The sequence below is a fragment of the Symphalangus syndactylus genome, chromosome 12, assembly GCF_028878055.3.
Source record: "Symphalangus syndactylus isolate Jambi chromosome 12, NHGRI_mSymSyn1-v2.1_pri, whole genome shotgun sequence".
In the NCBI taxonomy this organism is placed as follows: Eukaryota; Metazoa; Chordata; class Mammalia; order Primates; family Hylobatidae; genus Symphalangus; species Symphalangus syndactylus.
The window spans coordinates 21,494,859-21,513,257 of record NC_072441.2 but is presented as its reverse complement, the minus strand read 5'-3'; the positions used below and the strand labels follow the sequence as shown (position 1 = coordinate 21,513,257).

The 18,399-nt window shown below is 40.4% G+C and overlaps 1 protein-coding gene across 3 annotated transcripts in view; it reads right to left on the bottom strand.

Moving 5' to 3' along the window:
• The window catches only part of IL23R (interleukin 23 receptor), a 100,375-nt gene that overhangs the window by 71,926 nt on the left and 10,050 nt on the right, over nucleotides 1-18,399 (bottom strand). For all 3 annotated transcript variants that reach the window (XM_063625279.1, XM_063625280.1, XM_063625281.1), the window contains exon 4: nucleotides 12,059-12,182. In XM_063625279.1, coding sequence (XP_063481349.1) covers nucleotides 12,059-12,182 — 124 coding nt within the window. The remainder of the gene's footprint in view (nucleotides 1-12,058; nucleotides 12,183-18,399) is intronic.

Here is an 18,399-nt window from a genome sequence, read left to right as displayed (position 1 = left end):
GATGTTTACATAGTTACCTTATATTCTTTCTGAAATAAGATGAAACGTAAATACCTTAACAGAGAACTTGTTATAAGGTATGTTAGCCTCATGCTAAGTAAGAATTCAAATGTGAAAACAAGAAAATGGCAACTATGTGTAAGTGGTAAGTAGGACATCTTTGAATATTTTCCAGTTAGAGAAAACCACATTATATGTTCTTCATTGGTTTGTGGCTAATTCTTTTACCACACATACTGAGACCACAAGTCAAAATGGAAATGTATTTTCAAACTGACAGTAACCATAGTTACTAAGTAATTTAGTTCTGCTTTTAAATTGTACCCCATATTAGCACCTAGACCACAAAGCACTGTTTTAATTGAAGATAATAATGACTAATTACACCTTAGGGTAATTTTTATATAGAACTTGTGATATTGTGACATAATAAGAAATATATATTTGGTCTCTGTCTGGTTCCCAGCACACAGCTCCTAAAACCCTTGGAATCTCCAAAGTGCTAATGAGATGACTGATGGCTGGGGGTTCCTGGATAGGCTTAGGGTAGGGGCTGGTTGCCAGGGGAACCAACAATGTGATGAGAAGATTGAAACTTTCAGTCTCCCCAACCCCCTCACCCTTTCACCCACCCCCATCTCCTGGGAAGAGAGAAGGGCTGAATGATCACCAATGGCCAATGATATGATAAATCGCGCTTATGTAATTAAGCCTCCATAAGAACCCAAAAGGACTGGGTTCAGGGAGCTTCCAGATATCTGCACACATGAGGATGCCTGCAGGGTGGTGTGCCTGCATGCCTCGCCTCATGCATCTCTTCCATCTGGCTGTTCATCTGTAGCCTTTGTAATATCCTTTATAATAAATGGATAAATATAAGTAAAGTGTTTTCCTGAGTTCTATGAGACACTCTAGCAAGTTAATCAAACCTGAGGAGTGTATAGTGGAAACCCCAATTTTTAGCCAGTTGGTCAAAAGCACAGGTCATGACCTGGGGCTTGTGATTGGCATTTAAGATAGGGTTGAGTCTTGTGGGACTGAGCCTTTAGCCTGTGGGATCTGATGCTACCTCCAGGTAGATAGAGTCAGAATTCAATTAAATTAGAAGACATCTAGCTGATGTCTGCAGGAGAATTGATTGGTGTGTGAGGAAAATCTTCCCACATCTGGTGTCAGAAGTGCTGTTGAGAGTAGAAAGGAGAACAATGCTTTGGTTTTTCCTCTATCTTTTACATAACTGTATATTACAAAGTTTTTGAATATCTTATTTCTATTTCTTTTTTTCATGGGCTAATACCTGACAGATGATTTGTTGAAGGGAGTTAGTATAATTCATATTTTTCTGATGTTCCCTGAGCACCTAGATGTAGTTGTAATTTATAGAGTTTCAATAAACATTGCAGATTTATGTTGATAATGGTAAATAGTGTCTTTCATTCATTTAATCACTCATTCAATAAATATTTATTTAACACTGACTATATTCCAAGTATATTTTTAGATATTGGGGCTACAATGAACAAAACAGATAAAGTCCCAACTGTCGTGAAGTACACATTTTGGTGGAAACAAATAAATATAGAATCTGATCTATGTATGGTGAGAAATGTTCAGAAGAAAAATAAAGCGGAGTAAAAAGGTTAGGCAGTTCTGAGAGTAGGGGTAGGTTTTAAGGTTTTTGTTTTTTAGAGAGATGAGGGAAGTCTTATCTGAGAGGGTGACATTAGGGCAATAAAGAAACCCTGTGGCTCTCTGGAGGAAGAGCATTCTAGGTAACATTCAAAGGCCCTGAGGCAGGACCTTGCTTGGCCTGTTCAAAGAGCAGCAAAGAGGTCAGTGAGGTTTTGCTAGGAAAGGGATTAAAGATGAAATCAGAGAGTTTGGAAGAGGGGAAAGTTTAGAAGACTTGTAAGGTCACATAGAGTCCTTGAGGGACTCTGGCTTTGATCTCTGAGTGAAATGGGAGGTTCATGAGCAGAAGGGTGACATGGCCTGAGGTGCATGTGAAAAGGATTACTGTGAAAACTCATGAGGAAGGGATTCTGGAGGAAGCGCGTGGACCAGTTAGAAGTTCTTGTACTCCCAAGTGAGAGATGATGTGGCTTGGATTGCAGTGTAGGTGGTGAGGTCATTTTAAAAGATAGAGCCGAAGGTTTTGCTAATCAATTAGATGAAGGGCATAATAGAGAGGAATCCAGGAGGATCTACCTGATTTTGACCTGATTAATGCAAAGGATAGAGTTGCCATTTACTGAAATGGAAAATGCAAGTCTGGGGAGAGGAAACTGGGTGTTTGGTTTGGAAAATATTAACTTCAAGATACCTTGAATGACAGGTTAGAAACATGGCAGCTGTATTTGGTGGAGATATTTAGACACAGATATACATTGAGGAATTTTAAACCACAAATTTGAAGCCTATCCTTTAGGTAATGACTGTAGATAGAGATAATAAAAGGTCCTAGGTGTGAAAGTTGCACATACCAGGATGAAATCACTTTTGTCAGACACAGACAAAATAGGGCAAGAGAGGCCTGAAGGAGAGGAGGCCCAGGCTTACATGTCTGAAATAAGAACTGTTTCCAAGGACTTTCTAAAAACCTTTCATTCATCCCCTGCTTTGATAAGGTTTATCACTAGACATTCGTTAGGACTGCAGTAATACAGATAAGATGTCGTTGGAAGACCGCTTACCCAGTAATACAGCTCCACTGATTAACTGACAATCACTCTGGCTTTGAGCCTCTGGAACTAATGAACTCTGCTCCTAAATAGCTCACATATATCCCTTTTGGTAATAAAAGCTTCCCTTTATCCTTTCCCTCACCAAATGAACTGCTGGCTTGCCATGTCATGCATTCTGTATTATAATCTTTATTTGTATTCTCAAGTAAACCCAGCATATTTGAAGATAATTTTCCCTAGTGTCTTTTTTTAGGCTGACAAAATATAGAGCTCTGGGTCACTATGAATTTATCTGAAATGAAGATGAATCAGCAAAAGAGACTGAGATGAAGCTTCCAGGAAGGTGGGAGGAGCAGCAAAAGGGAGTCCTGTCCTGGAAGCCAAAAGGAGGAAGTGAAGAGCCACGTTAAATGCTCGGATAGTAAATGTTTCTGGTAAGTAAGATAAAGACTGAGAATAAACCATTCAATCTGGCAATGGGGAAATCATCAGTGACTTTGATAGGAGCTGTTTCAGTGGAGTGGTGAGGACATAAAACATGACTAAACTAGATAAAAGAGAAGAGAGAAAATAGAGACAGACAGTACAGACAACTCCTCTGATTTTTTTTCATGAAAAGAAACAGAGAAATTGGGTGGTAGAGGTCATGAACAAAGGGAGGGTTATATTTTTCAAAAGGGCAAAGGCTCCGGCATGCTTAAAAGCTGATGGGAATGATCCAGTAAAGACAGAGACAGTGACAATGCAGAAGGAAGAGAGGAAAGTTTTGGAGCAGTGTCCTCCAGTAGGCAGGCAGGGTAAGATCTAATACCCAAGTGGAGAGTTGACCTCAGGGCAATGGTAATTCATCCGTAGCAATAACAGGAAAGATCAAGTGTATGGGTACCGTTGTGAATGCATTAGTCAATGAGGGAGGCTGTGGTATTTCTCATTGCTTCTGTTTTCTCAGGAAAGTAGGAAGCAGGTCTTCAATAGAGAGTGAGGAAGGGAAGATACTGGAGACGAGAGATGACAGAAAAAGTAATGAAGTAATGACCTGGCTTAGCAAGACAGTGACTTGGCTAGTGAAATGTAGTAGGGTAACTGTGTGCCTCTCTGGGCCCAGTTGAGGTTAGTGAGCATGAATATAAAGCAGTATCAGTCAGCAAGGTTCTGTTTGTCTCCAGCCACAATTAGCTCTCTGGGCTCATAATCAATGAGGAAATGGATTCTAAAATATAAACTACATTTGAGTCCTAAAGGAATTACTGAAACCTAACATAGCCTTAAAAATAGTATTTGGAATCACACCTGAGAACTCTTTCTGGTTATTAAAAATATGCATGTAGAGAAGATGTGGCAGAAACAAGCAGGTCTTATGAATCGGCAGAGTAGGCCGCTGAATTTAAGGCTCTAAAACGATATTGCGTCTGAAAACATTTGCCTTATTCGTCTTCCATGGTGCCTGAAAATCCTGACACTGGTGTTATTCTAAACTGTTTATGAGCTTGTCATGCACAGAGATGGTGTCTTTTTTTTTTAATATCTACAATTTAACACAATTCCAGGAAACCATCAAATGCTAAGTAAATATTTGCTAAGATGACCTGAATGGAACAGAATGCAGGGCTATCATTCACGCATTTTTATTCAACAAATATTTATGGAGTAGAATGCACTAAGCCAGACATTACCAGTGTTTCCAAGATAAATAAAAAATATATTTACATGAAATTGCTGAAGATAGTGGGACTACAGTAGGGAGATGGTTATCAGCACAGGTTTTTGTTTGTTTGTTTTTTGTTTTGTTTGTTTGTTCTGTTTTTTTTCCCCCCATCATTACCCTTTGAAACAGCAAAATATAGGAGGTAAAAGAAGGTATGTGAAGAGCCAGGAAGCTCTGTCTGGTGAGGCCACCACAAAGGAGCTGGGAAGAAAGAAAGCTCTTGAAGAAAAACAGACAAAATTCTACTTTACAACTTCACCCCAACATGGGGAGGCCTGTGATGGCACCTGTGTTGCCATAGGGGAAACACTGCCTTTCTGCAACTGGAGAAATGAGTAGGTGGTCTCAGGTAAAAAGCTTCTCTCTACGTGTGATTTTACTGGAAAACTGAACCACATGAGTTAGAAGTGAAACCTTGCACATACTGATCTCTGCCTAGTTGCCAATGTGGAAAATGATCTAATAACCGAACGTTTAGAAGAGCTCTTTTAAACATAATATTACCTCAACCACAACATTCATTATAAGTCAGCTTTCTCCTTGAGGGAAAGATTATTTTTGGTAGTTAGAGAAATTGACTTGCTCTTTACTTTCTGTTTTTTTGAGACAAGGTCTGGCTGAGTCTCCCAGGCTGCAGTACAGTGGCTCACTGCAACCTCTGCCTCCTGGGTTCAAGCCACCCTCCCAAGTAGCCTGGACTCCAGGCACCCGCCAACACACCTGGCTAATTTTTGTATTTTTTGTAGAAATTTTTGTATTTTTTGTATTTTTCTCCATGTTGCCCAGGCTGGTCTCAAACTCCTGAGCTCAAGTAATCCACCCGCCTCAGCCTCCCAAAGTGCTGGGATCACATGCATGAGCCACTGCGCCCAGCCCTCTTCTCTAATTTTTTTCAACTCATTAGTTTGTTTGTAACTAATCGTTAGATAAATAGGTGTTTGTTTCCTTCTCTGACCTGTCTATAAGTTAGTCCTTTGACTTTACTAGAGGAGAACATTCATTTTTATGCTAACCTTTTATATCTTTTATGTCCTCTTTAAAATGTAATAAAATCCCATTAATCTGGCCTCTATCAATTCAGAACTTGGTTAGGTTTATCCGAGTTTGGTTATAGTTTATTGTTGGATTTTAAGAAAGAAAATGGGAAAAATAATTTATAAAATATATATGACCTCATATTATTACTTAACTAGACAGTGAAAGGGAGATTCAGGAAATGTCTATTTCTGGTTATCAACTAGAATAATTACTCGACAAATATTTATTGAGCATTTACTATGTGTCAGGCCCCATTCTAGATTCAATCAATATAGCAATGAACAAATCAAACAAAAATCCTTGCCCACATTAAGCCTACATTCTAGTTTGAATGAATAAATGTCCTATTGACATATAAAAAATAAGTCTTTCTTATTAGAGCACATGCAACATCTCTTTGTAGATTTTTCCAAAATTATCGTGTCACTTAAAAATATGTGAATAAAATTATCTATAATATCCTATAAATAATATTTTTTATGGCTTTACATTAATATTTCCCTCAATCAAATGAGTCAGGTTTCTCTTGGGCCATAATATTACAATATCCTTTGCTATAGTCTGAATATTAGTGTACCCTCAAAATTTACATGTTGAAACTTAAACCCCAATGTAATAGTATTAAGAGGTGGGGCCTTTAGAAAGTGGTTAAGTCATGAGGGCTTTACCCTCGTGAATCAATTTAGTGCCCCTATAAAAGAGGTTGAAGGGAGCTGCCTGGCCCCTTCTACTGCGTGAGAACATATAGAAGTCACCTTCTATGAGGAACAGGCCCTCAAAATCTGTTGACACTTGATCTGGGACTTCCTGGCCTCCAGAACTGTGAGTGATGAATTTCTGTTTTTCACAAATTACCCAGTCTAGGTAGTTTGTTATAGTTGCCTGAAGGGACTAAGACACCATTTTGTGTTGTACTGAATTCTAAGCATTTCCCATATGCAAGTCACTTCCTATAATTTGCTTTTTTATAAGCTTTGTGGCATTAATTATCCTCATTTCACAGGAGGCTGAGGCTCAGCGAGGCCAAATAACTTTTCTAAGATAACACAGCTAGCAACTATGGCAGATGCTGTTGGATGACGGCATCAAACTCCATTTACAATGCCCTTCTGCCAGATTCCCATCCAGACAGAGTAGACATGTGACATTGTTGTGGCCAACTCAGTGTAGGTGGAAGTCCACAGGAGGAACTCCTTTGCTCTTTACCACTTTTCCTGCCTGGAACTTGGATAAGAAGCCTGGAGATACAGCATCTGAAGATTAAAGTCAACACACTGAAGATGGCAGAGTAGAAAGAGGAAAAGAGCCTAGATCCCTGGGGTATTACTGAATTATCATGCCATCTGTTACTACATATAATTGTGACCTGATATAAATAAGGTCATGTCTATTTAAGTGACTGCACTTGACTTTTGTTATTTTGTTTTGTTTTTTTTGTTTTTGTTTTTTTGAGATGGAGTCTCCCTCTGTAGCCCGGGCTGGAGTGCAATGGCATGAACTCGGCTCACTGCAACCTTCACCTCCCAGGTTCAAACGATTCTCCTGCCTCAGCTTCCCGAGTAGCTGGGATTACATGCCTTGCTAATCTTTGTATTTTTAGTAGAGATGGGGTTTCACCATATTGGCCAGGCTGGTCTTGAACTCCGGACCTCAAGTGATCCATCTGCCTCAGCCTCCCAAAGTGCTGGGATTACAAGCGTGTGCCACCGCGCCTGGCCTGCACTTGAGTTTTCTGATATTTGTATCATAAAAGACACCTGACTGATAAGTTTCAGAATTGGAAATTAAATCTAAAACTCTAAAGCCCATGCTCTTCCCAATGAATATTTCTGAAAGCATTCTCTTTAGTAAACTCATTCTTAATACTTTCAGAGTGACTTTTTGAATACTGAGAACAATCTTAGTACTCATAACTACTACAAATATTCCTTACTTTATAAAGTGAATGTGTTCCTCAAAAGTCATGTGTAAATAAATTTAAACATACATAATTTTGAACGTGTTAAAGGATTTTTAAAAGAAATATAAAATACATAGTCATATAAAATATTCAGAAAATATTTTTATGATACTAAATAGGAAATTAGGTGGGGGTTAGCAAGTTTAAAATTGTATCCAACAAATACATTTTTTCAAATTGTGGTTCATCTGTCCGGCATTTGCAATGCAGTTTTACGATCAGGAACCTCAGAAGGCAGGTAAGTCAGGCTTGAAAGAATTAACCTGCACCCACTAGGATGGCAATAACCAAGATAAAAACAAAGGTTGGCAAGAAAGTGGAGATACTGGAACCCTTATACACTATTGGTGGGAATGTAAAATGGTGTGGCTGCTTTGGAAAACATTATGGCAGTTGAACAAAAGATTAAACATAGAGTTACCAAGAGACCCAGGAATTCTATTCCTAAATATATGCCCAAGAGAAATAAAAATAGGTCTACACAAAACTTGTACACAAATATTAATAGAAGCGTAATTCATAATAGCTGAGGAGTGTAAACAACCAAAAAGTTCATCAACCAAGGAATAAATAATAAAATGTGTTCCAAATAATGGAACATTATTAAAAAAAGGAATAAAGGGCCAGGCGCATTGGCTCACCCCTGTAACCCTAGCACTTTGGGAGGCCAAGGCAGGAGGGTTGCCTGAGCTCAGGAGTTCCATACCAGCCTGGGCAACATGATGAAACCCTGTCTCTACTAAAATACAAAAAAAGTTAGCCGGGCATGGTGGCGGGCACCTGTAATCCCATCTACTCAGGAGGCTGAGACAGAAGAATCACTTGAACCCAGGAGGCAGAGGTTGTAGTGAGCCGAGATCCCACCATTGCACTCCAGCCTGGGCAACAGAGCAAGACTCCATCTCAAAAAAAAAAAAAAAAAAAGGAATAAAGTATTGATACATGTTACACCATAGATAACCTTGAAGACATTATCCTAAATGAAAGAAGCCAGTCACAAAAGAATACATATTATATCATTCCTTTTATATAAAGTGTCCAGTGTAGGCAAATCCACAGAGACAGAAAGCAAATAGTGGTTGCCATGGACTGGGAAGATTGAGGGGAGATAGGAAGTGACTGCTCATGAATGTGATTTTTTTTTGGCATGATGAAAATGTTCAATATTGATTGTAGTGATGGGTGGATGTGCTTTTTTTTGGCATGATGAAAATGTTCAATATTGATTGTAGTGATGGGTGCTAAAACTCAAGGAATGATATACTTTAAATAAGGTGAAGTGTATGGTAGATGAACTATACTTAATAAGGGGTTGTATTAAAAACAAAAGAAAGAATGAATTAACCAAACAACCAGGATAAGCAGTTCAGGAGATCCTTCCAGGTTCTGGGAGATAGTGAAGATCCTCAAGACACTAGGCTCTCTCTGTCAATCTGGCACTGCCTGGTTTTTCTGTGTGCTTGAAGTGCAAAGTTTGCTGCCATACGGCCCTCACCTTCACATTCCTAAAGTTGACTTAGCAGTGAGACTCCAGTTGCCTTGCTGTCATGGCTTTTCTACTTTACCCTATAGGCAAGGGGTAGAGGTTTAGTCTCCAATGGTGTAGCCAGAGAGATCCCCGTTAGAATCCCTGCTCCTTTACTTCTCAGCCAAGTGACTTTGGAGACGTAATGTGAGCTCCCCAAGCCATTTGTAAAATGGTAACAATAACAATAGTTTCCTCACAAGGTTAAGTTGAGAATTGAAGATGTCATGCACATGAAGTACAGAGCACAGTACTTAGCATATTGCATCTCTTCAATCAATTCCACCCATCCCTGATATCAGAGTTTTCATCATCTCTTTGGTGCCAGAATATGCCTCTGTTTAACTCCCATTCAGAATGAAAGGTATACGCCTCTTGCCCATGGCATGCAGCTGGTAACTCTAGGCCTGGCAATGTGTTCATAAAATCTGTCTAATTTCTACATGGACTTTCTTGACTGAAGAGGTGTTTCTTTTTAGGTTTCACTTAATCAAAATTATTCTGAGTATCCAACAAGTGGAGAGAGAGAGCAAGATTAGGTTATTCTCTTCCATAGAGACCAGGCTTGGTGGCTGGGAGAACTGCTTGAACCCAGGAGGCAGAGGTTGCAGTGAGCTGAGATTGCGCCACTGCACTCCAGCCTGGGCGACAGAGACCTTGGCTCAAAAACAAAAACAAAAACAAAAAGCCTATAAATAAATAAAAAGTTTTTTTTTAAAAAGAAGGTTATTCCCTTCCATAATGATGAGAACTGAATAGAATATCTTAAATATGCCCTGCGATCTGGTCCTCCACACACCTTCAGCAGAAAATAAGTTAAGAAGACAGTCAGGCAACCTATGTTCAAATTCCACCTCTCCTTCTCTGCGGCTGTGTGGTCCTGGATACATTACCTGATCTCAGTAAGTCTCAGTTCCCTTGTCTATACAAATGGGAAAAATAATTGTATGCATCTGTCTTAGTCTCTTTGAGCTGCTATACAAATACCTTAGACTAGGCAATTTATAAACAACAGAAATTTATTGCTTACAGTACTGGAGGCTTGGAAGTCCAAGATCAAGGCATCAGCAGATTCAGTGTCTGGTGAGGGCTCACTCTGCTTTATAGATAGCACCTTCTGGCTGTGTCCTCACAGGGTAGAAGGGCAAACAAGCTCTCTTTCAGGCCTCTTATGGAAGGGCAATAATTCTATCCATGAGGGCTTTACCCTCATGACCTAATCTCACTTCAAAGGCCCCAACTCTTGTTACTATTGCATTGGGGGTTTGTTTCAACATACGAATTTTAGGAGGATATAAGCATTTGTATGATCCCAGGGCTTCACCTGGTTGTATAGGGTATTAAATGAGGCAGCATTAATAAAGCTCTTGCCCAGTGCTTGGCAAACAGTAAGGGTCCAATAAATGCTTTAAAAAATGGTTTGTGAAATTTTTAAGAATTACTGACAGAAAAAAAAGCATACTTCAACAACACCACAGAAGGCATTTTATATTTTATTTTATTTTATTTTATTTTATTTTATTTTATTTTATTTTATATTTATTTTATTTTTTGAGACGGAGTTTCCCTCTTGTTGCCCAGGCTGGAGTGCAATGGCACAATCTTGGCTCACTGCAAACTCCATCTCCCAAGTTCAAGCAATTCTCCTGTCTTGGCTTCCCCAGTAGCTGGGATTACAAGTGTGTGCCACCACATCTGGCTAATTTTTGCATTTTTAGTAGAGACAGGGTTTCACCATGTTGGCCAGGCTCATTTCAAATTCCTAATCTCAGGTGATCCACCCGCCTCGGCCTCCCAAAGTGCTGGGATTACAGATGGGAGCCACCGCGCCCAGCCGGCATCTAATTTTATTTTATTTATTATTATTTTTGAGATGGAGTCTCGCTCTTTCGCCCAGGCTGGAGTGCAGTGGCATGATCTCAGCTCACTGCAACATCTGCCTCCTGGGTTCAAGCAATTCTCCCTGCTTCAGCCTCCTGAGTAGCTGGGATTACAGGCACCCACCACCACGCCCAGCTAATTTTTGTATTTTTAGTAGAGATGGGGTTTCACCATGTTGGCCAGGCTGATCTCGAACTCCTGACCTTGGGTGATCCACCAGCCTCAGTCTCCCAAAGTGCTGGGATTACAGGCATGAGCCACTGTGCCTGGCCTGGAATTTTATTTTTTAATAAACTAAACAAAACAAGAAACACAGATAAGGTGAGCAACTTGTCCTAGTTTGCCCACAACTTTCCAGGTTTTAAAGCTGAAAATCCTTTGTCCTGAAAACCCCCTTCGTATGAGGCAAACAGGAAAGTTGATCAGCTATATAGACACTAAATTTAAGATCTGAGTGTCATTATTAACAATAGCTTCCATGAATTTAGTGGTAACATGGCATAATTATACATACTGTAAAAGCCAAATTCCACATAATGAATTAGAACAAACCTGTGTGTTAGGTTTTATTTTTAGGCCCATTTAAAGATTAAAAATAATAGCAATTCAGGGAAATTAAGTTGTTGAAACCCTAGCAGAAGAATAGAGCAGGGATTTAAGCAATAATTTATTATTTTATTCTATTTTTTGAGATGGAGTCTTGTTCTGTCGCTCAGGCTGGAGTGCAGTGGTGCAGTCTTGGCTCACTGCAAACTCTGCCTCCCAGGTTCAAGCAACTCTCCTGCCTCAGCCTCCTGAGCAGCTGGAATTACAGGTGCCCACCACAATGCCTGGCAAATTTTTGTATTTTTAGTAGAAACCAGGTTTCACCATGTTGGCCAGGCGGGTCTCAACTTCCTGACCTCAGGTTATTCGCCCACCTCGGCCTTCCAAAGTGTTGGGATTACAGGCATGAGCCACTGTGCCCATCCTAAGCAATGGTTTAAAACTGTGCTGGGCTGTACCACCATTAGGCCCCTGCTACCACTTGCCTACTAATGAATAAAAAGGACAGAAAGATCATAGAGCAGTTTTCCTGCCAGAGTGAAAATATTAATGGCTTGAAAAGGGCTTTGGTAGTTTCACTGATCATAAGTAGGAAATAAGGGATAAATCAAGGCATATATTTAATGTTTGAGGCTGATTTCTTGGATCTCTGCTGGAGGCAGAGCTCTGGCTGAACCGGGGTGGAACTGCTTATATGAAGCCGTGAGGAAGGGACCTACCTCTTCACATGCACCACATATTTTGTGTCTATGTAGGTGAGCTTCCCAGCATTCCAGGTGCAAGTCATGTTGCCTGAATATTCATAAATGACACAGGTTACCTCATCAGGAACATCTGGTGGATCTGCAAGAAAACATACCACTTAGGAGCTGCCGTAAGAAATATGAAGTTCTCTAGTCCCAAGCCAAGATGGCTGAATAGGAACAGCTCCAGTCTACAGCTCCCAGTGTGAGCGATGCAGAAGATGAATGATTTCTTCATTTCCAACTGAGGTACTGGGTTCATCTGACTGGGGATTGTCGGACAGTGGGTGCAGGACAGTGGGTGCAGTGCACCGAGCACGAACCGAAGCAGGGTGAGGCATTGCCTCACCTGGGAAGCACAAGGGATCAGGGAATTCCCTTTCCTAGCCAAGGAAAGGGGTGACAGACGGCACCTGGAAAATCGGGTCACTCCCACCCTAATACTGTGCTTTTCCAATGGTCTTAGCAAACGGCACACCAGGAAATTATATTCCATGCCTGGCTCAGAGGGTCCTATGCCCACGGAGCCTCACTCATTGCTAGCACAGCAGTCTGAGATCAAACTGCAAGGCGGCAGTGAGGCTGGGGGAGGGGCGCCCGCCATTGCTGAGGCTTGAGTAGGTAAACAAAGCAGCCAGGAAGCTGGAACTGGGTGGAGCCCACTGCAGCTCAAGGGGGCCTGCCTGCCTCTGTAGACTTCAACTCTGGGGGCAGGGCATAGCCAAACAAAAGGCAGCAGAAACCTCTGCAGACTGAAATGTCCCTGTCTGACAGCTTTGAAGAGAGTAGTCATTCTCCCAGCACACAGCTTGAGATCTGAGAATGGACAGACTGCCTCCTCAAGTGGGTCCCTGACCCCTGAGTAGCCTAACTGGGAGGCACCCCCCACTAGGGGCAGACTGACATCTCACATGGCTGGGTACTCCTCTGAGACAAAACTTCCAGAGGAATGATCAGGCAGCAACATTTGCTGTTCACCAATATCCGCTGTTCTGCAGCCTCTGCTGCTGATACCCAGGCAAACAGCGTCTGGAGTGGACCTCCAGCAAACTCCAACAGACCTGCAGCTGAGGGTCCTGACTGTTAGAAGGAAAACTAACAAACAGAAAGGACATCCACACCAAAACCCCATCTGTATGTCACCATCACCAAAGACCAAAGGTAGATAAAACCATAAAGATGGGGAAAAATAGAGCAGAAAAACTGAAAATTCTAAAAATTAGAGCCTCTCCTCCTCCAAAGGAATGCAGCTCCTCACCAGCAACGGAACAAAGCTGGACGGAGAATAACTTTGACGAGTTTAGAGAAGAAGTCTTCAGACAATCAAACTACTCTGAGCTAAGGGAGGAAGTTTGAACCCATGGCAAAGAAGTTAAAAACCTTGAAAAAAGATTAGATGAATGGCTAACTAGAATAACCAATGCAGAGAAGTCCTTAAAGGACCTGATGGAGCTGAAAACCATGACACAAGAACTACGTGATGAATGCACAAGCCTCAGTAGCTGATTCGATCAACTGGAAGAAAGGGTATCAGTGATGGAAGATCAAATGAACGAAATGAAGCGAGAAGAGAAGTTTAGAGAAAAAAGAATAAAAAGAAATGAACAAAGCCTCCAAGAAATATGGGACTATGTGAAAAGACCAAATCTATGTCTGATTGGTATACCTGAAAGTGATGGGGAGAATGGAACCAAGTTGGAAAACACTCTGCAGGATATTATCCAGGAAAACTTCCCCAATCTAGCAAGACAGGCCAACATTTAAATTCAGGAAATACAAAGAATGCCACAAAGATACTCCTTAAGAAGAGCAACTCCAAGACTCATAATTGTCAGATTCACCAAAGTTGAAATGAAGGAAAAAATGTTAAGGTCAGCCAGAGAGAAAGGTCAGGTTACCCACAAAGGGAAGCCCATCAGACTAACAGCTGATCTCTCGGCAGAAACTCTACAAGCCAGAAGACAGTGGGGGTCAATATTCCACATTCTTAAAGAAAAGAATTTTCAACCCAGAATTTCATATCCAGCCAAACTACGCTTCAGAAGTGAAGGAGAAATAAAATCCTTTATAGACAAGCAAATGCTGAGAGATTTTGTCACCACCAGGCCTGCCTTACAAGAGCTCCTGAAGGAAGCACTAAACATGGAAAGGAACAACCGGTACCAGCCACTGCAAAAACATGCCAAATTGTAAAGACCATCGAGGCTAGGAAGAAACTGCATCAACTAAAAAGCAAAATAACCAGCTAACATCATAACAACAGGATCAAATTCACACATAACAATATTAATCTTAAATGTAAATGGGCTAAATGCTCCAATTAAAAGACACAGACTGGCAAATTGGATAAAGAGTCAAGACCTATCAGTGTGCTGTATTCAGGAAACCCATCTCACGTGCAGAGACACACATAGGCTCAAAATAAAGGGATGGAGGAAGATCTACCAAGAAAATGGAAAACAAAAAAAGGCAGGGGTTGCAATCCTAGTCTCTGATAAAACAGACTTTAAACCAACAATGATCAAAAGAGACAAAGAAGGCCATTACATAATGGTAAAGGGATCAATTCACCAAGAAGAGCTGACTATCCTAAATATATATGCACCCAATACAGGAGCACCCAGATTCATACAGCAAGTCCTTAGAGACTTACAAAGTGACTTAGACTCCCACACAATAATAATGAGAGACTTTAACAGCCCACTGTCAACATTAAACAGATCAATGAGACAGAAAATTAACAAGGATATCCAGGAATTGAACTCAGCTCTGCACCAAGCAGACCTAATAGACATCTACAGAACTCTCCACCCCAAATCAACAGAACATACATTCTTCTCCGCACCACACCACACCTATTCCAAAATTGACCACATAGTTGGAAGTAAAGCACTCCTCAGCAAATGTAAAAGAACAGAAATTATAACATACTGTCTCTCAGACCACAGTGCAATCAAACTAGAACTCAGGATTAAGAAAGTCACTCAAAACCACTCAACTACATGGAAAGTGAACAAACTGTTCCTGAATGACTACTGGTTACACAACAAAATGAAGGCCGAACTAAAGATGTTCTTTGAAACCAACGAGAACAAAGACACAACATACCAGAATCTCTGGGACACATTCAAAGCAGTGTGTGGAGGGAAATTTATAGCATTAAATGCCCACAAGAGAAAGCAGGAAAGATCTAAAATTGACACCCTAACATCGCAATTAAAAGAACTAGAGAAGCAAGAGCAAACACATTCAAAAGGTAGCAGAAGGCAAGAAATAACTAAGATCAGAGCAGAACTGAAGGAGATAGAGACACAAAAAACCCTTCAAAAAACCAATGAATCCAGGAGCTGGTTTTTTGAAAAGATCAACAAAATTGATAGACCACTAGCAAGACTAATAAAGAAGAAAAGAGAGAAGAATCAAATAGATGCAATAAAAAATGATAAAAGGGATATCACCACCAATCCCACAGAAATACAAACTACCATCAAAGCATACTATAAACACCTCTACGCAAATAAACCAGAAAATCTACAAGAAATGTATAAATTCCTGGACACATACACCCTCCCAAGACTAAACCAGGAAGAAGCTGAATCTCTGAATAGACCAATAACAGGCTCTGAAATTGAGGCAATCATTAATAGCTTACCAACCAAAAAAAGTCCAGGACCAGATGGATTCACAGCTGAATTATACTAGAGGTACAAGGAGGAGCTGGTACCATTCCTTCTGAAACTATTCTGATCAATAGAAAAAGAGGGAATCCTCCCTAACTCATTTTATGAGACCAGCATCATCCTGATACCAAAGCCTGGCAGAGACACAACAACAAAAAAAAGAATTTTAGACCAATAATCCTGATAAACATCGATGCAAAAATCCTCAATAAAATACTGGCAAACTGAATCCAGCAGCACATCAAAAAGCTTATCCGCCATGACCAACTGGGCTTCATCCCTGGGATGCAAGGCTGGTTCAACATACAAAAATCAATAAATGAAATCCAGCATATAAACAGAACCAAAGACAAAAACCACATGATTATCTCAATAGATGCAGAAAAGGCCTTTGACAAAATTCAACAATTCTTCATGCTAAAAACTCTCAATAAATTAGGTATTGATGGGACGTATCTCAAAATAATAAGACCTATCTATGACAAACCCACAGCCAATATCATACTGAATGGGCAAAAACTGGAAGCATTCCCTTTGAAAACTGGCACAAGACAGGGATGCCCTCTCTCACCACTCCTATTCAACATAGTGTTGGAAGTTCTGGCCAGGGCAATCAGGCAGGTGAAGGAGATAAAGGATATTCAATTAGGAAAAGAGGAAGTCAAATTGTCCCTGTTTGCAGATGACATGATTGTATATCTAGAAAACCCCATCGTCTTAGCCCAAAATCTCCTTAAGCTGATAAGCAACTTTAGCAAAATCTCAGGATACAAAATCAATGTGCCAAAATCACAGCATTCTTATACACCAATAACAGACAAACAGAGAGCCAAATCATGAGTGAACTCCCATTCACCATTGCTTCAAAGAGAATAAAATACCTAGGAATCCAATTTACAAGGGATGTGAAGGACCTCTTCAAGGAGAACTACAAACCACTGCTCAATGAAATAAAAGAGGACACAAACAAATGGAAGAACATTCCATGCTCATGGGTAGGAAGAATCAATATCGTGAAAATGGCCATACTGCCCAAGGTAATTTATAGATTCAATGCCATCCCCATCAAGCTACCAATGACTTTCTTCACAGAATTGGAAAAAACTACTTGAAAGTTCATATGGAACCAAAAAAGAGCCCGCATCGCCAAGTCAATCCTAAGCCAAAAGAACAAAGCTGGAGGCATCACGCTACCTGACTTCAAACTAAACTACAAGGCTACAGTAACCAAAACAGCATGGTACTGGTACCACAACAGAGATATAGACCAATGGAACAGAACAGAACCCTCAGAAATAGTGCTGCATATCTACAACTATCTGATCTTAGACAAACCTGACCAAAACAAGAAATGGGGAAAGGATTCCCTATTTAATAAATGGTGCTAGGAAGACTGGCAAGCCTTATGTAGAAAGCTGAAACTGGATCCCTTCCTTACACCTTATACAAAAATTAATTCAAGATGGATTAAAGACTTATATGTTAGACCTAAAGCCATAAAAACCCTAGAAGAAAACCTAGGCAATACCATTCAGGACATAGGCATGGGCAAGCACTTCATGTCTAAAACACCAAAAGCAATGGAAACAAAAGCCAAAATTGACAAATGGGATCTAATTAAACTAAAGAGCTTCTGCACAGCAAAAGAAACTACCATCAGAGTGAACAGGCAACCTACAGAGTGGGAGAAAATTTTTGCAACCTACTCATCTGACAAAGGGCTAATATCCAGAATCTACAAAGAACTCAAACAAGTTTACAAGAAAAAACCAAACAACCCCATCAGAAAGTGGGCAAAGGACATGAACAGACACTTCTCAAAAGAAGACATTTATGAAGCCAATAGACACATGAAAAAATGCTCATCATCACAGGCCATAGTGAAATGGAAATCAAAACCACAGTGAGATACCATCTCAGACCAGTTAGAATGGCGATCATTAAAAAGTCAGGAAACAACAGGTGCTGGAAAGGATGTGGAGAAATAGGAACACTTTTACGTTGTTGGTGGGACTGTAAACTAGTTCAACCATTGTGGAAGTCAGTGTGGCGATTCCTCAGGGATCTAGAACTAGAAATACCATTTGACCCAGCCATCCCATTACTGGGTATATACCCAAAGGACTATAAATCATGATGCTATAAAGACACATGCACACGTATGTTTATTGCCTCACTACTCACAATAGCAAAGACTTGGAACCAACCCAAATGTCCAACAACGATAGACTGGATTAAGAAAATGTGGCACATATACGCCATGGAATACTATGCAGCCATAAAAAATGATGAATTCGTGTCCTTTGTAGGGACATGGATGAAGCTGGAAACCATCATTCTCAGCAAACTATCACAAGGACAAAAAACCAAACACCATATGTTCTTACTCATAGGTGGGAATTGAACAATGAGAACACATGGACACAGGAAGGGGAACATCACACACTGGGGCCTGTTGTGGGGTAGGGGGAGGGAGGAGGGATAGCATTAGGAGATATACCTAATGTTAAATGACAAGTTAATGGGTGCAGCACACCAACATGGCACATGTATACATATGTAACAAATCTGCACATTGTGCACATGTACCCTAAAACTTAAAGTCTAATTTAAATAAATAAATAAATAATAAAAAAT